An 18,709-nucleotide genomic window follows, 5' to 3' on the forward strand; every position below is an offset into this window, starting at 1 on the left:
CCAGCCCATGTTTCCAGAGCCTTAAAAAGTAAATGAATCTCGCCAGTTAATGTACTCTCCCTAGCCCTGGGATAAGGGGATATATAAAGAAAGAAAAGGGATGGCCTCTGCCTGCCCTCAGAAACTTCAAAGAAGGCAAAGCTCAGCCCGGGCTGGTGTGCTCAGTGGTTAGAGCGTATCCCCCGCATACAGAAGGGTCATGGGTTCAATTCCCAGTCAAAGGCACATACCTGGGTTGCAGGTTTGATCCAGCCCCAGTCAGGGCACCTGAGGGAGGCAACCAATCGATGTGTCTCTCACATCAATGTTTCGCTCTCCCCACCCCACTCCTGCCCTCCCTCCCTTCTCCCCTTCCACTATTTCTGAAAAAAAAAAAAAAAAAAAAGGAGACAAGATCCATAGGTCCTGAGATTACAAAAGGGCCTTTCTCGCCACGTGTAGGATACTGGATGGTTACAAATGCCCATAATCATCTTTATATACAAAGACTAGAGTCAGGCACCCACCCCTGAATACAATTATGCATTCACTGATTTATCAAAGTTGTGAACCACAGGCATCTCTGCTGCCACAAACATCCGATGTCATAAACTAGCCTGCCAACTACACCCTGTTGTCTTAGCAACAGGACGCAAGCAAGCACGGAAAAATCTTGTTGCCTGAGCAACAGAATCTTAAAGAAAAGAGGGAGTGGGGCCTTAGGCTGTGACTATGGCAAAGGCTGTAAGTTCAAGCCAGTAGGTGAGATTTCAGTCCTAGTACAGTGAGAAATATAGAATTTCTGCCAAGATAAAAATCATGCAACTATTAATTACAGATATTTGTGGACTGGAACCTCTGTGCAGTGCACTGTGCCCTAGACAATGCAATAAAAGACCGGGCATAGTCTATTATGCACCAACACACAGTAGTAAATATCAATTGATGTTCTTAAGGTCATGATACAGTGACCAAAGCTTAGCAGGATTGGGGTGTACGTGACAATGGAAGAGGCTGAAGCCCCTGTGTGCATCATCAAATCCCACCAAACAGAATAATTTCTTTGTAAGTGGAAATAAAATTTTATGGCTTATTGGATTAGAACTATCAATATATATATATATTGAGTGAGACTATAAAACCCAGCTAGAAACTGATGAAAGTCAAGCCCATTCCCAATTCTTGTAATAAAGGAAGCAATAGTAATAAAGGAAGAAGATTTTACATCACTTGGATCACTGAAAATGATTAAAGTTGGAAATTGCAAATAAAGTCCTAATTATTGAATTTGGAATGGCTTTTTCCTGACAGACATTAACCCAGCTTTTGTCTAACTCTGTTGATGCACAAAACATCAAACAAATGTTAACAATAAGGATGTCTATTCATATGGTTATTTGAAAGTAGATAATATTTTGTGAGAGTTCCTCCATCATGAACAGTGAGTTCTATTTTCCCTCTTACTCCTTATCATTTCAGAGATACACACATCAAAGGATGATTTCCACAAACACTATCATCCGCTTCACCCCCTCTCAATATATACATGAAGTTCATCTCTCTCAAAGTGGGGATGGAGAGGTGATACAACCCCTCCGGAAAACACTTTGGCAGTTTCTTAAAAAGTTAAGCAGAAACCTATCATGTGCTCCAATCATGTCACCCTAGGTATTTAGCCAAGATAACAAAAAATATAGTCCATATCAATTCAGAAATGTTTATCTGCTTCTCCCTGGTTGATCACATTCCTCAAATATAGACCATCCAATCATCTAATAAACAAAACCCACCAAACGTACTACTTTCCTTAATATCCCTGTTCTCTGCTTTCTAAGCTGCAGTTTATCTTTGCCTCCATTTCTCAGACACAGAGAAATGGTTGTCACTTCACTTTTCCCAGGCCCCCTCTCTGGCTCCAAGCCACTCGGAAACTGTCCACCATCACTTCTCTTCCATCCTAAATCTCTCCTCTCCAGGGCCTGCTTCTCCTCAGTCCCAACTGGCCTGCAAAAGATTCTAGAAGGTCCTTTTCCATCGACATTCCCCACCAGTTAACTGTCTCAGCTCACCCCTCACTTTCTTCAATCGCTCTACACCCTCCCCCTGTCACTTCTAAAACCACCACCACCAGGCTTCTGTCACACCAGCCTCCCCCAGTGCTCTCAGGAAGGTCGGTAGCCAGGGACTTGCAGAAGGCCAAATTGAATAGTTTTGTTTTAGTCCTAAGCCCAGGAATCAACTGTTGTAGAAACTTCTAGTTATCCCAAAACAACAATTTCTTATTCCTTTTAAAACAGAATCCCCCACACATATTCATCCTCCCTTGCAGCTAGAAGTGGTCATATGACAAAGTTCTGGTCAATGGTATGTGAGCAGAAGGGATGAGCACAAATGGGTCATGTGCTTAAAAGGAAAGGGCGTGTCTCCCTTTCCACTTCCCGCTGGCCACAGGTGGGTGTGATGTGGTCCACATTGACCATGAGGATAAAACCTATTCCTTGGAGATATGAAAAAAAAACACAAAACAAAATAAGGAGTCAGGGTTCCAGATGATCTCATAAAAGCACAACTGCCCTACCTCCCTGTCCCACCCTTGAGCTCAAAGAAATGAACTGACTGGCTGAAGGTCACAAAGCCAGACTAAAACCAGGTCCAAGCTTAGCACTCTTCCCAGTATGCTGCTTGGTAAACTACATCAGTTCTGGGAGGGTGGGCTCTCACAGCCTCCGTTTCCACATGCCCAGGGTAACTGTTAGCTATCAGGTTTCCAGTTAGCCAGCAATAACTCAGCTCCATGGAGTCTAAAAATATTTCTAAGAGCTCAATGTGTACATACCTCATTTGGGATTGTCTTTCTCCTCCTGAAGCACTAAAACTTCTCTTTAAAGTGCCTGGAACAAGAAAATAAAAATAACTACATAGTTTCCCATTGCAAATCATTTATTTGGTTGGTTGATTGCTTAAAACGTGCCGCATTCTATTATCTGAGAAATTGTACACAGTATAAAGACGATCTTCATTTATGAAAGCACCAGCTAAAATATAATGTTGCAAATTAATATTTACCTGACAGGTTTGTCTAGGGTCTTTTTTAATAAAGAAAAGGTGCTAAGGAAACAAACTCCATTATTAATAGCTAACAAAGAACAATAACACATCTATGTCATAATCATCCAAAAGCTTTGCCAAGACAGCCAGCTGCAAGTTACTACGTGCAAATTTAAGGGTCCAACTTTTTCTTTCCCACTGACCCTCCCGCCATCGTTACTGGAGATATACAACACTGAATTCATCTTAAAACACTCAGTAATTAACTGCTTCTAGAATCTGCTACACATATTTATATGCATGGATATTTTTAAGGTCCAATATTCATATTTTCCCAATTACAAAGCAAGACATTTTCCCTAGGCCCTACCCGATTTAGCTCAATGGATACAGCGTCGGCCTGCGGACTGAAGGGTCCCAGGTTTGATTCCAGCCAAGGGTACATGCCTGGGTTGCAGGCTCAATCCCCAGTAGGAGGCATGCAGGAGGCAGCCGATCAATGATTCTCTCTCATCATTGGTGTTTCTCTCTATCCCTTTCCCTTCCTCTCTAAAATCAATAAAAATATATTTAAAAATTTTTAAAAAGACATTTTTCCCTAGCAGGCTGAAATTTATAGGAAAAACAGAGCAGAGCGTTGGAAATTGGGATTATCCCAAAAATCTGAAACATCTAGTCACCAATTTTCCAATTAAGTTTGAAAAGGGACAAAGAACGAAGCTAAATCCCTGGGATTCTAATTTTATCCTTAGGCAGACTATTTTAAACCTCCTTTTTTGAGATAGTCATTGGTGAGAAGTCACACAGTCATTGGTAAGAATTATTTTCACTTATTTTAGAGAGTATTTCTATCTACCCGATTTAATATCCCATGAACTTACTCTTTTGAAAGAGTTTTTATTTTCTCTCCATTTTCTATTAGAACATCTTTTCTTTCAGTTTCAGATTTGTTGAGTTAATTGAATCCTCTCTCTCCTTATCATCTTCAAATTTTATCTTAATATATCTATTATTTTTCTTTCCCATATCCCAGTGTGACTGTTTTCTTTACTGTTTCAAATTAAGAGTTAAATTAACATATATGGACTGAATTTATAGAACATATTTTTTCATAGTTCTAAACAATTAAATTATTTAGGTTACTTTAGTGTTTTAAGAATAATACATTCCTTTACATTAATGTAAATAACATTTTACAAAACTTAGTCTATACCAACACTAATTTATTCTCCAAGTTTCTTTTTTTTTTTAATCCTCACCCGAGAATATTTTTCCCATTGATCTTTAGAGAGAGAGTGAGACAGAGAGAGAGAGAGAGAAACATCGATGTGAGAGAAACACTTCGGCTGGTTGCCTCCCACACCAGGCCTGACGGGGGCTGGAGATCTAACCTGCAACTAAGGTACGATTTGACCACTGAGGCAACAAAAGAACCACAGTGCTGGTTGGTTTGGGGGCTCAGAGTAATGACACACCTGTGCCAATTAGCATTGCACCTGAGAAACAAACCACTGGGTTCTGTACGGGATGACATTTACCTGACGCCCAACCTACTACCTGCTGGAGCCCACAACTGGTAAAGAACGCTTACTGAATGTAGATTCTTTCAAAGGGCTGGAACTGGAGCTGCTGGAGTTGTCCGAAATGTCCAAGTCATCGTCGAGCTCTGAGTATATATCTGTACATTAATAAAAAGAAGAAGCACATGAACCCTGAAACGGAAAGGAGGCCAGAGTGCTGCCAGCCCTTCACTAGAATGACCTTTCTCGATGTTTTCCAGGTTGAAGGTATCATCCGACAGGATTTCGTCACAGGCCCTGTCTTCTTCCCTTCCACAGGGGGCCTGGAGCCCTTCGGGGGGCAGATCTGTGCTCTCAGAAAGCTCGCTCCTCAGGCTGGCTGCCCCGCTGCTGCTGCTGCTCAGGCTCGCCTTCTCGAAGGTCTCCTGAGAGAGGAACGCAACCTTTAGCAGACACTTCTGTGTTCCTTCTGCAGGTTACAAAGCTTGTTAGGACATATATTAAAATACTTAAAGTAGCATTACAAATATGTGTGCTGAGGTAGCATCAGAGGCTCCAACTGTAGATTTGCCATAGAATTCATTTTTATAATTATATATAATTTTTTTATAAAGGTATCATTGGATCAAAAAAAAAGTGGATGTGGCAACATGCTTAGTCACAAAGGTCTGTGTAAGCTGGTGGGGAAAAATGTAGTACTAAGGCCCTGACTGGTGTGATTCAGTTGGCTGGGCATCGTCCCATGCACCAAAGGGTTGCTGGTTCAACTCCCAGTCAGGACACATGCCCAAGTTGTGGCTCCATCCCCGGTGGGGGGCATGCAGGAGGCAGCCCAATGATCAATGTTTCTTTCTCTCTCTCCCTCTCCCTTCCTGTCTCTCTAAAAATCAATAAAAATATCAACAAAAAATAAAGATACAGTAATAAGGAATCAACATGTATCAATTAAACTGAGTTCTCTTAAGTTATTTTGAAAAGATTTGCTATCACATCTTCTCAGCACCACAGAGAATAAGGAAGTAAGGCTCAGTTTCTTCAAAGTTCAAGGGTAATTAGTAGCAGATACAGCCAGGCCATGGAGAGAGAGAGATGAGGGCTCCTAAGAAATGAGCTACAGCAAAGGGACTTCAAACCACTGAGGACCCCAGGCCACTGTCCGGAGTCAGTACTCTCTACAGAGCTTCGCTAGCCACGGGCTCCTCCAACTGCTGTGAGTGCTTTTATTATGCTAGCGCCCCAAGCTTACCATCTGGCCATGTGAGTCCACATTTCCCTAAACTGCAAGTATTAGAAACTGCAAGATTATATCTGACAGTTCAATAAGAATAAAGGGGAAAAGAAAGATTGCTCTCATTAAATTCCTAATCCATCATCTTGGTATTGCTAATCCAAAGGCAGATTTGCTAGACATAATAATACTAATAAAGATGAGGGGAAGAACAGTGTCATAATCTAAAAATATCACTTATTAAAGTTTTTCATTTTCTAAGAAAAAGACAGGGAAAGGAAGCACATATGACTCAGCAGGAAAAAGTACTGTTTCTTTACTCAGTTGAGTCCCAGTTCCTAAAACCTTTATTGTGTGTGACAATTTGTGGTAAGTGTGTAAAACCTTAGGCTGTTGGGCTAAACAATGCTGACCCTAAGACACAGACCGGGAAGATGAAAAGACAAAGGAAGAAAGGCCATAAGAAAGGTAAGTACAAGCTGAAGAGCATGAAAGGAAAGCAAAAGAGTGCATTTATTAAAAGAAAAAAAAATCTACTTGTGAAATGTGTCAGATTGCTTAGTCACAAGTCAACTCCAATGAAGAGCAATGCTTGCTACAGAGACAGGCTCATGATTCCCCCCCGCCCCCCGATATTTATTTTCCTTGCCTGCAAAACCCACTCAACCTTTTCCGGGCCCTCTTCCTTTTTCTGTCCTATCCCACAGATCCTTCTTCTTCCAGCTCTAGTATGCTATTCCAGGCTTAAGGAGGTCTGACTTGCCACCAACACCCAAGAACCAGTTGGGTTGCAAATCAAGTCCTTTGCAACTGTCAAAATTGCATCCATGGGTAATTTGGGTGTTGGCTTAAATGTTGATAAAGGGAACTCCTATCAACATTTGTAGGTGCCATAAACTAAATGCCACTATAGACACACTTTTCCAAGTGTGATTTCCAGAGTTTTTGCTTGTAGATATTTAAGTACTCACATTATTATCCAACTCACTCCTTTAAGGCTTCTGGGCTATTTCAGTCCCTTTTAAATCCCTGGATACCTTGCACATAGCAAATGCTCAAGAAGTAGTTGCTGTGTTGATATCAACGGGAGAGAAGGGCTAGAAAAACAGGTGAATTCCCTTATAGGATGAGCAGGTTTTGTAACTGCTGTGTTTTTAATCTTGCCCCTTTCTGCAGGGTCCTACACTGCGACATTTCTGAGAGGTGAAGGGACTGTTCAGTGATGCGAACTTCTCCCTTCCCTTTCCCTCTGTGCGCTTAGACAAGGCTGTAAGTGTACCTGTCTTAGAGATGACCAGCCCAGCAATGACAACAAGCACCTGTAACTCAGCAGGCACTGGGCAAAGGCAGACATGGTCGCGTATTTTTAGCCATAATAGTTGAGGCCATTAAGATGTTTTCAAAAGTTGCCTCAGCAAGTACATAAACCTATTAAAGCAAGTTGGGGGAGGGAGAGCGGGGAGAACACCTTGGGGGATAGAATTTGACTGCTGTCATTTTTTGTACTTTCTAATTACTTAGGGTTTTTCTGGGAATAGGAGAGTGAATTTAGATTTTTTTGGCATCTGTATCTCCTAGGAATGGATGGACACATTCTGAGTATTGATATGGCAGCAAGGAGAAGACAATAGACATTTTACAATAAAATGATCGTTGATGTGGTAGTCATTACCATTAGAGAAGCCACTTCCTGTCACAACTGCTGATATAAACACAATTATGTTTAGCTCATTATAATGTAATGTTTATGTGTGGAGCAGATCATAATACATTTTTTAGTTGAATAGCAATTCTAACAGTAACAGACTGGCAATGCCCAAATTAACTGTGGCAGTAGGAAAAGAATTAAGAGAGCCTAGTTTATTAAAACTAGTGCAATATTTTTAAATTGCCCAGAATGTTAGTTTTATAACAAGACAAAGAAAAGCAAGAAATAAATATAAAGCATAACACCAGCTACGTCCTGTAGAAGCTTTACTGTAGAGCCATAAAGAATGCACTATATATGTTGTGTTCTAAATATTCATATTCTATTTGTTATATCTTTACTGCATTCCTTCCATTTATTCAATTAATAATTGTGATCTTAAATACATGAATTTAGGGTTATCCAGTGCTTGACAGAAATTCACCAGGATGAGGTGATCTCTTTTAGGTGACAAACCAAGTTTTATGTTTTTCATGGCTGATAGCACAAAGAAAATTCAAAACAGGCCCAGCCGGCATGGTGTTGACCTAAGAACCAGAAGGTCCCAGTTTGATTCCCGGTCAGGGCATATGCCTAGGTTGTGGGCTCGATTCCCAGTGTGGGCGTGCAGGAGGCAGCCAATCAATCAATGATTCTCTCTCATCATTGATGTTTCTCTCTCTCTCTCTCCCTCTCCCTCTCCCTCTCTCTCTTCCTCTCCCTCTCCCTCTCCCTCTCCCTTCCCCTCAGACATCAATAAACATATTTTTTTTTAAAGAAAACTCAAAACAGGAGACAGATTATTAACTGCATATCACTGGACATAAACTTAATTACTGAATTTTAAAGTATTTAAAAAGTCAGCCAGTGTGGTCAGATGGCTGAAGGGGCCACATAGACCCGGCCATAGCTGAGTGGACTGTCCACTCAGCAAGGGCAATGAGAGGCTCCTTCCAGGAACACGCGCTGGGACCCTGGCTTTGCCATCACAGAGAGGTGGGCTGATGCAGTAAGGCTGGAGTCTGGTCCCTCAATATGGAGGATGGAGCTCTTTTAGCTCCAAAGTTCTTTGGATAATGTTTAATTTCATTGATAAAATCGTAAAGCATTTCCCTTCTCCCATGCCCCACACATCAAGTACGAGAATAATATGTTCAATTTAAACCAGAAAAGCTAGAGTTTGAGCCTTGAAAATAGCTAAATTTACAAATATTACACAGTAAAGGTAAATGGTCTCTTCACATTTGAATATTAATTACTTTTTTGTTTTGAATTTGTTAAAAATATTCATACGAAGCTAAACATTTCACTTTAATATCATTAAATGCACATAATTATGATCACAACATTCTCTGAACTTCTTAAACCCATAAGAGCATATTAATGAACTGTCACTAACTTAAATAAAATTAGAAAATGAATTAATTATAATAATTCAGTCTAAAATCCTAGAATCAAATTTACCATGTTTGGCAATGTTTCCCTGCCACCCCATAACTAACCTAGTATTCCTAATTCAAAGACAGATTTGCTAGACATAATAATAATAATAAAGATGAGGGGAAGAACAGTGTCATAATCTAAAAATATCACTTACTAAAACTACAGACAATATGGTCTACATCAACTACCGACCACCATTTTGTTCCAAGACTGCAGACAGATGGAAACAACTGAATGTCTATTAATATTTCCAAAGCATTTCAAAAGAGGCCAGATCAGGCAGTGCCACTAAACATGTAGAAGAAACAAGGCACAGAGAATTATCAAGCAGTCAAGTTTTAAGACATTCTAATTTGGATTGCTCAAAAACAAGAAATGTAATTGAAAACCAGCAAAGCTTAAGGCATTAAACAGAATGAAATTAGACATGGGTGTTACCAATAGAGATGAGACCTGCAAATTGGAGCCCCACTTACTGTCCCATTTTTAACTCAGGATTACATAAGGAAGGGTCTAATTCTTATTAAACAGCATTCTTAGCACAGAATATCAAAATGCCAAATTGAGCCTGGCCGAAGTGGCTCAGTGGCTGAGTGCTGACCTATGAACCAGGAGGTCATGGTTTGATTACGGTCAGGGCACATGACTGGGTTGCAGGCTTGATCCTCAGTAGAGAGTGTGTAGGAGGCACCCGACCAATGATTTTCTCTCCTCATTGATGTTTCTATCTCTCTCTCCCTCTCCCTTCCTCTTTGACGTCAATAAAAAATATATATTTTAGCCCTAACCGGTTTGGCTCAGTGGAACATCAGCCTGCGGACTCAAGAGTCCCAGGTTCAATTCCGGTCAAAGACATGTACCTTGGTTGCAGGCACATCACCAGAAGGGAGTGTGCAGGAGGCAGCTGATAGATGTTTCTCTCTCATCGATGTTTCTGACTCTCTATCCCTTTCCCTTCCTCTCTGTAAAAAATCAATAAAATATATATATATATATATATATATATATATATATATATATTTAAAAAAGATGTAAGATTCTAAAGAAAAGGCTTTCTTAAAAACAGCACAGAAAAGTTTTTTCTAAAATACCAAACTGATAAAAAAAAAAACACCTAATAGACAAAGAATTAGAAATCAAGGGAAAGAGTCTACATCATTTTTTGCCTGTCCCGACGCAATCTCCTCCTAACCAATTTCCCTGCTTCCACTTTTGGCTCTCAGCAGTCTATTACTACACAGCAGCCTGCTATATCATTTTGAAAGATTATGTCATTCTCTTTCAATAAACTCACATCACTCAAGTCTGTACTGTGCACTTATAGCCTCCTCATCTCCTAGTCTCCCCTTGCTGCACTCCGCTCCAGCCACACAGGCCTCCTTGCTCACTCCTTGGACTTGGCAGGAACACTATCACCTCATGATCTTTGCTGATTCCTCAGCTATCAGTGTTGTGCCTCCAGATATTTGCATGACTCATCCCTTTAATATATCCTGGTCTCTTCTCAGATGTCACAGAAGTATAGAGGTTTTCCACGATATCTCTATTTAAAATAGCCTCTTTCCACATGAATAATCACTTTCTATTACCTTGCCTTCTTATAATTTTTGCCCATAACACTTAAACTTATTTTGTATGTATTATTTGCCTTCCCCAACTATGAAGGTGAATTTCTTTGACTGTTCTGTTCACTGTTATAATATCAAACAAGAATAATTCCCAGAAGAGAGCAGACGCTCAATAAATTTTGTTGAATAAGTGAAATATAATAATGATTTTTTTTCAAAGTGTTGTACAACACTGGGTAGAAATCAAAATTTCAGCACGATTTTTTTAAAGAAACTGACAAACTGATTCTAAAATTAATAAGGAAATACAACAGACCTAGAACAGCCAAATCAAACTTGACATAGAAGAACAAAATCAGAGGAAATACACAACTGATTTCAAAACATATTAAAAACCTACAATATAACAGAAAAGAGTTCAGAGATAGGTCCACATATATACTGTCAAATGACTTTTAACAAAAATGCCTAATAAAATGAATAGGGAAAGATTAGGCATTTTAAGAAATTATGTCTGAAGAACTGAATATCCATGTGGAAAAAAAAACACCTCAATCTCTTCATTATTCTAGTCACAATATTATATCAAAATGCTATCATCATAATGAGATAGTTTATTAATATTAATAAGGAAGAGAGCAAAGGGGAGGTCAAACATTAAAAGCATGGTCATGGGGCAGCTTCCTCAGGAGGCTACAGCTTCATGCTCCCTGCCCATCACTGGGGAAGAGACGGAACAAAGGGGAGATGGACACATGTGCAGTGAAGTCGGAGTGATGTAGGGGAGGTGCTGGCCTGTCAGTCTAGCCTGGGAGGAAGATCACTGGCTAAAAGGGTGGACCCCAATGTAAGCCTGTAAATCTTAGAAGGGCAAAACCCCCAGACAAAGAGGTCCCTCTTCCTTGTCTCTTGTTTGCTCTGTTCCCCTTCCTCCCCTGTCTCTCTAGCTCCATGACCCACATGCCCCCATGCACTAGTCTGCCATGTGGCCTGAAGCAATGGACTGCAGCTGGGAACACAAGCTAAGCCAGCCAGATGCTGGACTGGACTTGAATATGGAATAGAAACTTGGGGCAGTGGCCTTAATTCTAGTCCTGCTGAACTTCTTCCATGGCAAGATGGAAGAAGATAGTACCTTGGAGGGGAACCCAATTAATTTTACATCATCAACAAAGCTTTCCATGAAACCCCATCCTCCTTTTCCCTGCAGCACCCAATTACTGCGATACACGACAACATGGGTGAATCTCACAGACATTATGTCACCTGAAAGACGCTAGCCACTCAAGATTGCATGTGTCTGATTTTTATATGAAGTCAAACAATAGGCAGAAGTCATCTATAGTGATGGAAATTACCCCAGGCTATCTGTGGGCCAGGAATTGGGTGAGAAAGGGCAGAGGGAACTTTCTGAAGTGATGTAAACGTTCTGCATCTGGTTTTGGGTGGGAGTTATGCATGGTCAAAAGTGATTAAACTAAGCACTTGAAATTTATACAGTTTACTATATGTAAACTATGCGTTAAAAAATAGAAAGGGGTGGATTGCATATATATCTGTGTGGGAACCTATAAGGCATCGCTTTGTTTTCTTAAAACATAATAAATATAGAACATTTCCAATATAGATTTTTCCTAATATTTCTTTCACTGCATCATTCCTTGTTGCATTTTCACAGCCTTGGGGGAAATTCAGTCAACAATTAACCACACAATAAAAGCAAAGATGTTCACTAAAATATTGTCCTTTTAAAATACATCATTTTCCACATGGCTTATTCAATCTCTAAGCAGAGGACTGCAGACACGTGCCTTTAGTTGTGTGCTCAGCATTTGTAAATGACATTTGGCATAATGAAAACAAAACTTTCAGGTAAACAAATAGCACATTTTTAAAAATTTGCATTAAGAAGATATGAATCAGGTCCCCTACTGGGGAACAAACTGGCAACCCAGGAGTGTGCCCTGACCCAGAATCAAACTGTGACCTCCTGGTTCATAGGTCAAAGCTCAACCACTGAGCCATGCCAGCTGGGCTAATTACTACACTTTTAAGTAAAAATTGCACTTCATTGTTTTTTCTGAATTCTTGCCATTCCTGACTCTGTGCTCTCCTTGAGATAGATTATTTTGAATTATGAACAGAAATCATAACATTTTCCAAAGGCAAGTCTTGGTTCTTTCATAAAAGCTAAATAAACCACAGTACACAGGCATGAACTTATTAGTGAAGACTTCTCTGTGCTTTTGAGGCTTATGTTAATTCTTGTCTTTACTAGCACATAATGAACACTTTCATAGTTCAGAATAATTTAACATGTGGAAGTAAATAGCATTCCCACCATGAGATAAGGGCCTTTAATGCTTCTTATCATTGTTTGCTTACCTGCTAATTTGCAAAATTTCAGTAATTCGCAGAAGATCTTTTTATCGGTGCTGGGGATTCATACAGTTATACTGAACCCACTAATTTGCCTTTCTTTTGACTAGGATTTGTCATTAGATTGTGTAATTGCATTGTTGAGATTAACTGCTCTGGGAGAACAGGCCACTATATTTGAAATGAAACAATTACAATACCACAATACTGCTTAAGAAAAAAAGAAACAATTTTACACTAAAATTCTTTTGCCAGTAATGGTGTAGATGTGAGTTTTAAAAAATAAGGATGGTACCCAGTGAGGATAAGGCCAATTAACTGCATGCTGTCTTTAATGAAATGTAATGATTTCATCTCAGTTCTTTCATAAAGCTGCATTTTTCCTCCTAGTTATCATCTGATTAATCTTGAAATGAAAAATCACCAGTATGCCTACATATAATGCAAAAGAAGATATGCATTGCTCTTTAAAGTAGTAGTGTAAGCTCTGCTTTGAAGTAAAGCACTTCTCTGTGGTCCCTGACACTGAAGGTGCCAGCAGGGCTTGGAGGCTAACTAGGAACAGGTGCTCAATAAATGTCTATTAACCGCATGAGTAACAGACGTGGATTTAGAAGTAATGGACCTTTGATATTAGATTAACAATTTGCATCAATAAACTCTTCTTCAACATGGGCATTGCTCATAACTGATGCTATCTTACAGTTTATGCCACTTTTTAATTTGCATAGTATTCAAACACATTGATCTATTTAATCCTAGTGCACTCTGCAATTGGTAAAATTTCCCGACTGGTTTACAGAGGAGTAAAGAACTTCTAGAACAGGGGTGGGCAAACTTTTTGACTCGAGGGCCACAATGGGTTCTTAAACTGGAACGGAAGGCCGGAACAAAAGCATGGATGGAGTGTTTGTGTGAACTAATATAAATTCAAAGTAAACATCATTACATAAAAGGGTACGGTCTTTTTTTTCAATAGTTTTATTCATTTCAAACAGGCCGGATCCGGCCCGCGGGCCGTAGTTTGCCCACGGCTGTTCTAGAACCTCAAGACTCCCTCCTTGAGTGTAGGTCTCTCCCACTATTTTGCCCAGTCATAGCCTGACAGCTGGGTTTCCAGTTAAAATGATACAGCCTCTTGGATTTGGGAGGGGGTAGCGGGTAAGCATAGAGATGATACATGACTGGTCCACAGCAGCAAACTGTTAAGGCTCGAGGATGGGTACACAAAGCACTTTCTTTGCCTCCATAAATGTATCAAATTTTCCACAATAGAGTATTTTTAAAAAGCTGAGGAATAAAATTAAATAAAGTAAATGGTCTTTCTCAAGGTGTCTTGCTAAAGATAAGAGAATTTCTGCTGTAAGATTTTAAACTAACTTCACCTATCAGCTACATGAATCTCATATAAACCGACTCATTTATATCCCATTGGAAATTGGCCAAGTAGCTTTGCAGTGCAGAACGTAACAGAAGGCCCCAGATACTTAAGATCTATAGAAACGGCTAACTCCCTTGCATTTTAGTTTACTGGAAATACTAACTCTGAATGCAACATGGCATCTGTGTGTTTCTCATTGTTGCCTAGTTTTTACAAAGTCAGGTAGCAAAACAACAATCGAAGTGCACTCTAATTCCCTGAGTGTAAGATTTGACTGTTTGGCAAGAGCTGTAACGCCAAGATATATGCTCCTAAACAGAAACCTAGGCCTTGGAGAATCGCCATGAATTTCTCTGTGAAATTACAGCTGGGATCAGCATCAAGGGAATGAAGATGAGTTTCCCTGCAAAAAAAACTATATTGAATCTTTAACCCCTGGATTCCAAGTACGTCAAGACAAACCCACCTAACAGTAGGGTGGGCTTTCCTTCTAAAAGGAGAGCATGGGGTGCCCGGCTAGCTCAGTCGGTAGAGCATGAGACTCTTAAAAGGAGAGCATGCTGACAGCTCTGTGTGTGTGTTTGGGGAGCGGGGGGGCGGGGGGGGTGCAGAGGGAGAGGGGAGGAGGACAGAGCAAAAAAAGAATGCAGGAGATGCAGGAGGCTGCCCATTATCTTCACTAGCAGAGAAGTGCAAACAAGGATCCCGGAATGCTTGTGACCCTTGAACCCATGGCAAGGACCTGAGCTATGCACCGATAGTTTAGTCCTGATAATGGGGGCTTAAGTTATTTCTTGATCAAACAGTCTCAGAGTAAATCCTCCTAATATTTACTGACCTTTTAAGATAGCCTGTTACTGCAATTTCCTGCCTGACTAAGGGTTGTATGCTTAACCAAAGTGAATAAAAGGCTGGAGAGGCCTGGGCACCGGTGGAAGTCCTTCCCCTTGAGTTGGACTTGCCCGCCTGGCCCCAAGTATTTTCAAATTATCTCTTGTCTCTTCTCTTTCATTTGTGTGCAGCTCCTCCTCCAGATCCTGAACCCTGAAGCACGCAGGACGTGGGGGAACAAACATACACAAAGAAGAACAAACTCACAGACCAGGACAACGGTGTGGGGATTACCAGAGTGAGGGGTGGAGGAGGGTATGGGGGGATAAATGATGATGAAAGGAGACTATTGGGGTGGTGAACACACAATACGGTGTACAGATGATGTGTTGTAGAACTGTGCACCTGAAACCTGTATAATATTGTTAACTACCGTCACCCCAATAAATTCAATAAAAAGGAAAAAAATAAAGGAGTTATTCCTTAAGACAGAGTGAACAACCTTAGAGCACCTACTAGAGTGCATCGTAAAGAGACTGAAAGATTCACACTTACCTGAGACAGTGGGGCCAGCTCATGGTGACATGTGATGGCATTGCGGTTGGCTTCCATAAAATACCTCTGCGTGCGCCTCCGTTCCCGTTCCAGTTTCTTCTCCAAGGCCAGCTGGGATGTAGACAAGCTATCTAAATACTTCATCATGACATCCGATATCATGGAGCTGACTTCCACAATATCTGGGCGGGCTTCTGCGTCAGGAGTGAGGCACCTAAGAGAAGATTCATTCATTACTACAGTCTGATCGACATCAGCACCAGCCAAGGGGCTTGGAAGGTGAAGGTTAAATTCCACTCTGCATCCACCATGGTGTCTGCACCCATAGAACCTAGGGTGAGATGGACATCAAGCATAGTTTTGAATCCAAGACTTTTCCAAAGGCATTTGACAAGTTTGGGGAGGGGAGGGAGACAGCACTGTTCTCTTTGCAGCTACACCCTCAAGGTGCAAGGGCTACAGGCTGAGCATGAAGCTGCTCCTTGGGCCTCAGGACAGGCGGATGGAATCACCTTCTCCTGTGTGAACTGGTTATTTTCTAAAATTGCCGCCAACTCGCTGGTCAGTGAAACAAAGGCAGAAACTGATGAGAGAGTCCCCGATGATCACCCCTGATGCATCAAAGGAAGAAATGTTTCGGGGGAGAGGGTCACGAGCTGACCTTTTCCAGCTGTACAGTGGCAAATATTAACAAACCTAATTAGTGAGTGTCTTTCAAAACATGAGGTCATAGATATAACATGCACCCCAGTTACTTAAGAGGTTTAAATTGTTTGTAATAAATTTTTTTAAAGTAGCTAATTTGACACATTGCTTACTAATATTTTCTATGATGTTGGAGGTATGAAATATCAATCAGCCTACTAGAGGAAATATTGTTTGTGTCACAGCTAAACACTAGGTGCCCAGGGAACCAGTTGTCAAGATCATTGGCTAGCATCCTTAAATGCTTCTGAAACTCACTACAATATTTTCTCTATTTTTAAAAATATATTTGTATTGATTTCAGAGAGGAAGAGAGGAAGAGAGGAGAGAGAGATAGAAACATCAATAGAGAATCATTGACCAGCTACCCCTTGCGTGCCCCCTACTAGGAATTGAGCCCTATATGTGCCCTGACCAGGTATGTGCCCTGACCAGGAATCAAACCATATCTTCCTGGTTCATAGGTCAATGCTCAACCACTGAGCCACATCTGCTAGGCAATATTTTCTCTATTTTTAAATTCAAATTCACCAACTTCACTAAAGTTATTTGTGCTTTTCAGTAAAATTTAAATTGTTTGGACTTTGAGAAAAAGATCTAATTTTCACATCTTGTATTCTATTTAGCAACCCATAGTTAATACAAGTTGTGCCTATACTGATGTCTCCAGGCAAGACTGAAGAATTATTACACACAATTATTCTTCAAAATAAGATTCTAATATGTTAATTATTCTTTCTTATTGAGTTTATTAACCATGAGCAAACTACACACATCTTAATCAGAGTTTAAGACATTCCATTTCATGCTACTTGTTTTTAAGTTCTGAGGCAGTTGGCTTCTACTATGGTTATGATCGACACTTACACATCTTCTGAATTCATATTTAACAAAGTTCAGTCTATGAACTTTATTATGTACAAAGGAAGGTGAGAGATCATGGAGACAGGGCCAGCTATATAATTTGTGTGGTTCCCAGTACAAAATGAAACTACGGGCCCCAGGAAGTGGGAACTCAATCTCCCCTTTCCACAGTCCAGCATCCTGGTAGTAGATGGGAGACCCCAAACATTGCAGCCTCTGTGCCAGCAGGATGCAATTGGTACCTGGATTGGAGGTGGGCAAGAGACCCCCACTGAATCACCCTCCAAACACAGCCATGGTGCTGGTCAGGGATGACCTCTTTTTGGCCCTGACCCAAGACATAGCAGGGCACATGAACCATCCTGACCCCTCCTTATTTACCTTCAGCAACACCCCACAGGGAGGAGGGTAAAGGTGGAACACAGGCCTCCCGCAGCAGGTAGGGGGCAGCAGCAATGATGGGACAGAAACAGGGAGCTGGAGCTGGAGGCCAGGTAAAAGTCCAGAGGACTGGAGCAGATGGCTGAGAATCTATGCCAGGGAGGCAGGGAGCATGAGCTGAGGCCCCAAACCCTCAACACACATGCTTCTTGTCCCATAATATTTCACTTCCAACAGACCGATTCAAAGACGCAATTGTTGACCTCGAATGCAGCCCCTTTCCCTGAGCATAGGACTGATGTGAGTGCAGAGGCCCCATGCACTGGTCATAAGCACAGAAGCCGGCTTTGTGCGGCGATGACAAATTGCTGTTCAAGTTTCTTACTTTTGTTCATAAGCACAAAAGGAGCTAAGTGTTGAAGTTCACCTTCCAACTAGATGGGCTTTTCCCTCTACCCTCACTTAATTAGCAAAAGGGATTAAAGCTCATAAAAAAAAAATGTTTGGTTGACCTAGTGTTGGTTATGACTGCTATGTGAGGGGGGAAAAACAAAGGCTCCCAGCAACGGAGCCTTTCATCAATGCAGATATTCTAAATTCTTAGTCTGCAGATTTTTAAACTAATTCAACATAATATTGGCAGTTTAATTATCTGCTGTTTTTTAATTGAAAAGGCAACATAAACTAATTTTACAAATTATATAGTTATATATTATGGTAAATGGGAACCAGCGTGGCCTCTGTTCTGGCATTTATCTGTCCCCTTCTCTCCCAGAATTACTCCCCATCCTGCATTTGCCATCCAGGAGGTACAGTTTAGCATCATAATTAGGTCTGAAGGCTCTGAGCCACCTCACTGGGGTTTAAATCCTGGCTCGTCCTTCATTACCTCTGATGTTGGGCAACACTTCGCTTCTAAGCCTCAGACAGCCCATCCGTAAAATGGTATCGCCATAAGATCAAGCTGGCATGGTGATGAAATGAAGCCAGCCCTCTAAAGTGCTGACACGTTATAAAAGCCTAATAAATGGAAAAGAAAATGCACAACTTTATTTCTCTCCCTTCCCCTCCCACATTCAACCAACACTAAGTCCTGTGGCTTCTGCCTTTTCACTAATTTCTGGCTCTGCATCCTTCCCC

General features: G+C 40.8%; 1 protein-coding gene across 1 annotated transcript in view; it reads right to left on the minus strand.

Moving 5' to 3' along the window:
* NEK10 (NIMA related kinase 10) overlaps window positions 1-18,709 on the minus strand; it is a 141,924-nt gene that overhangs the window by 32,999 nt on the left and 90,216 nt on the right. The window contains exons 26-29 of the mRNA XM_081106382.1: window positions 15,620-15,833; window positions 4,789-4,972; window positions 4,619-4,705; window positions 2,816-2,870 (exon numbers count right to left, since the gene is read on the minus strand). Of these exons, the coding sequence (XP_080962508.1) occupies window positions 2,816-2,870; window positions 4,619-4,705; window positions 4,789-4,972; window positions 15,620-15,833 (540 nt within the window). The remainder of the gene's footprint in view (window positions 1-2,815; window positions 2,871-4,618; window positions 4,706-4,788; window positions 4,973-15,619; window positions 15,834-18,709) is intronic.

Source organism: Myotis nattereri (genome assembly GCF_964212035.1).
Source record: "Myotis nattereri genome assembly, chromosome: 14".
NCBI lineage: Eukaryota > Metazoa > Chordata > Mammalia > Chiroptera > Vespertilionidae > Myotis > Myotis nattereri.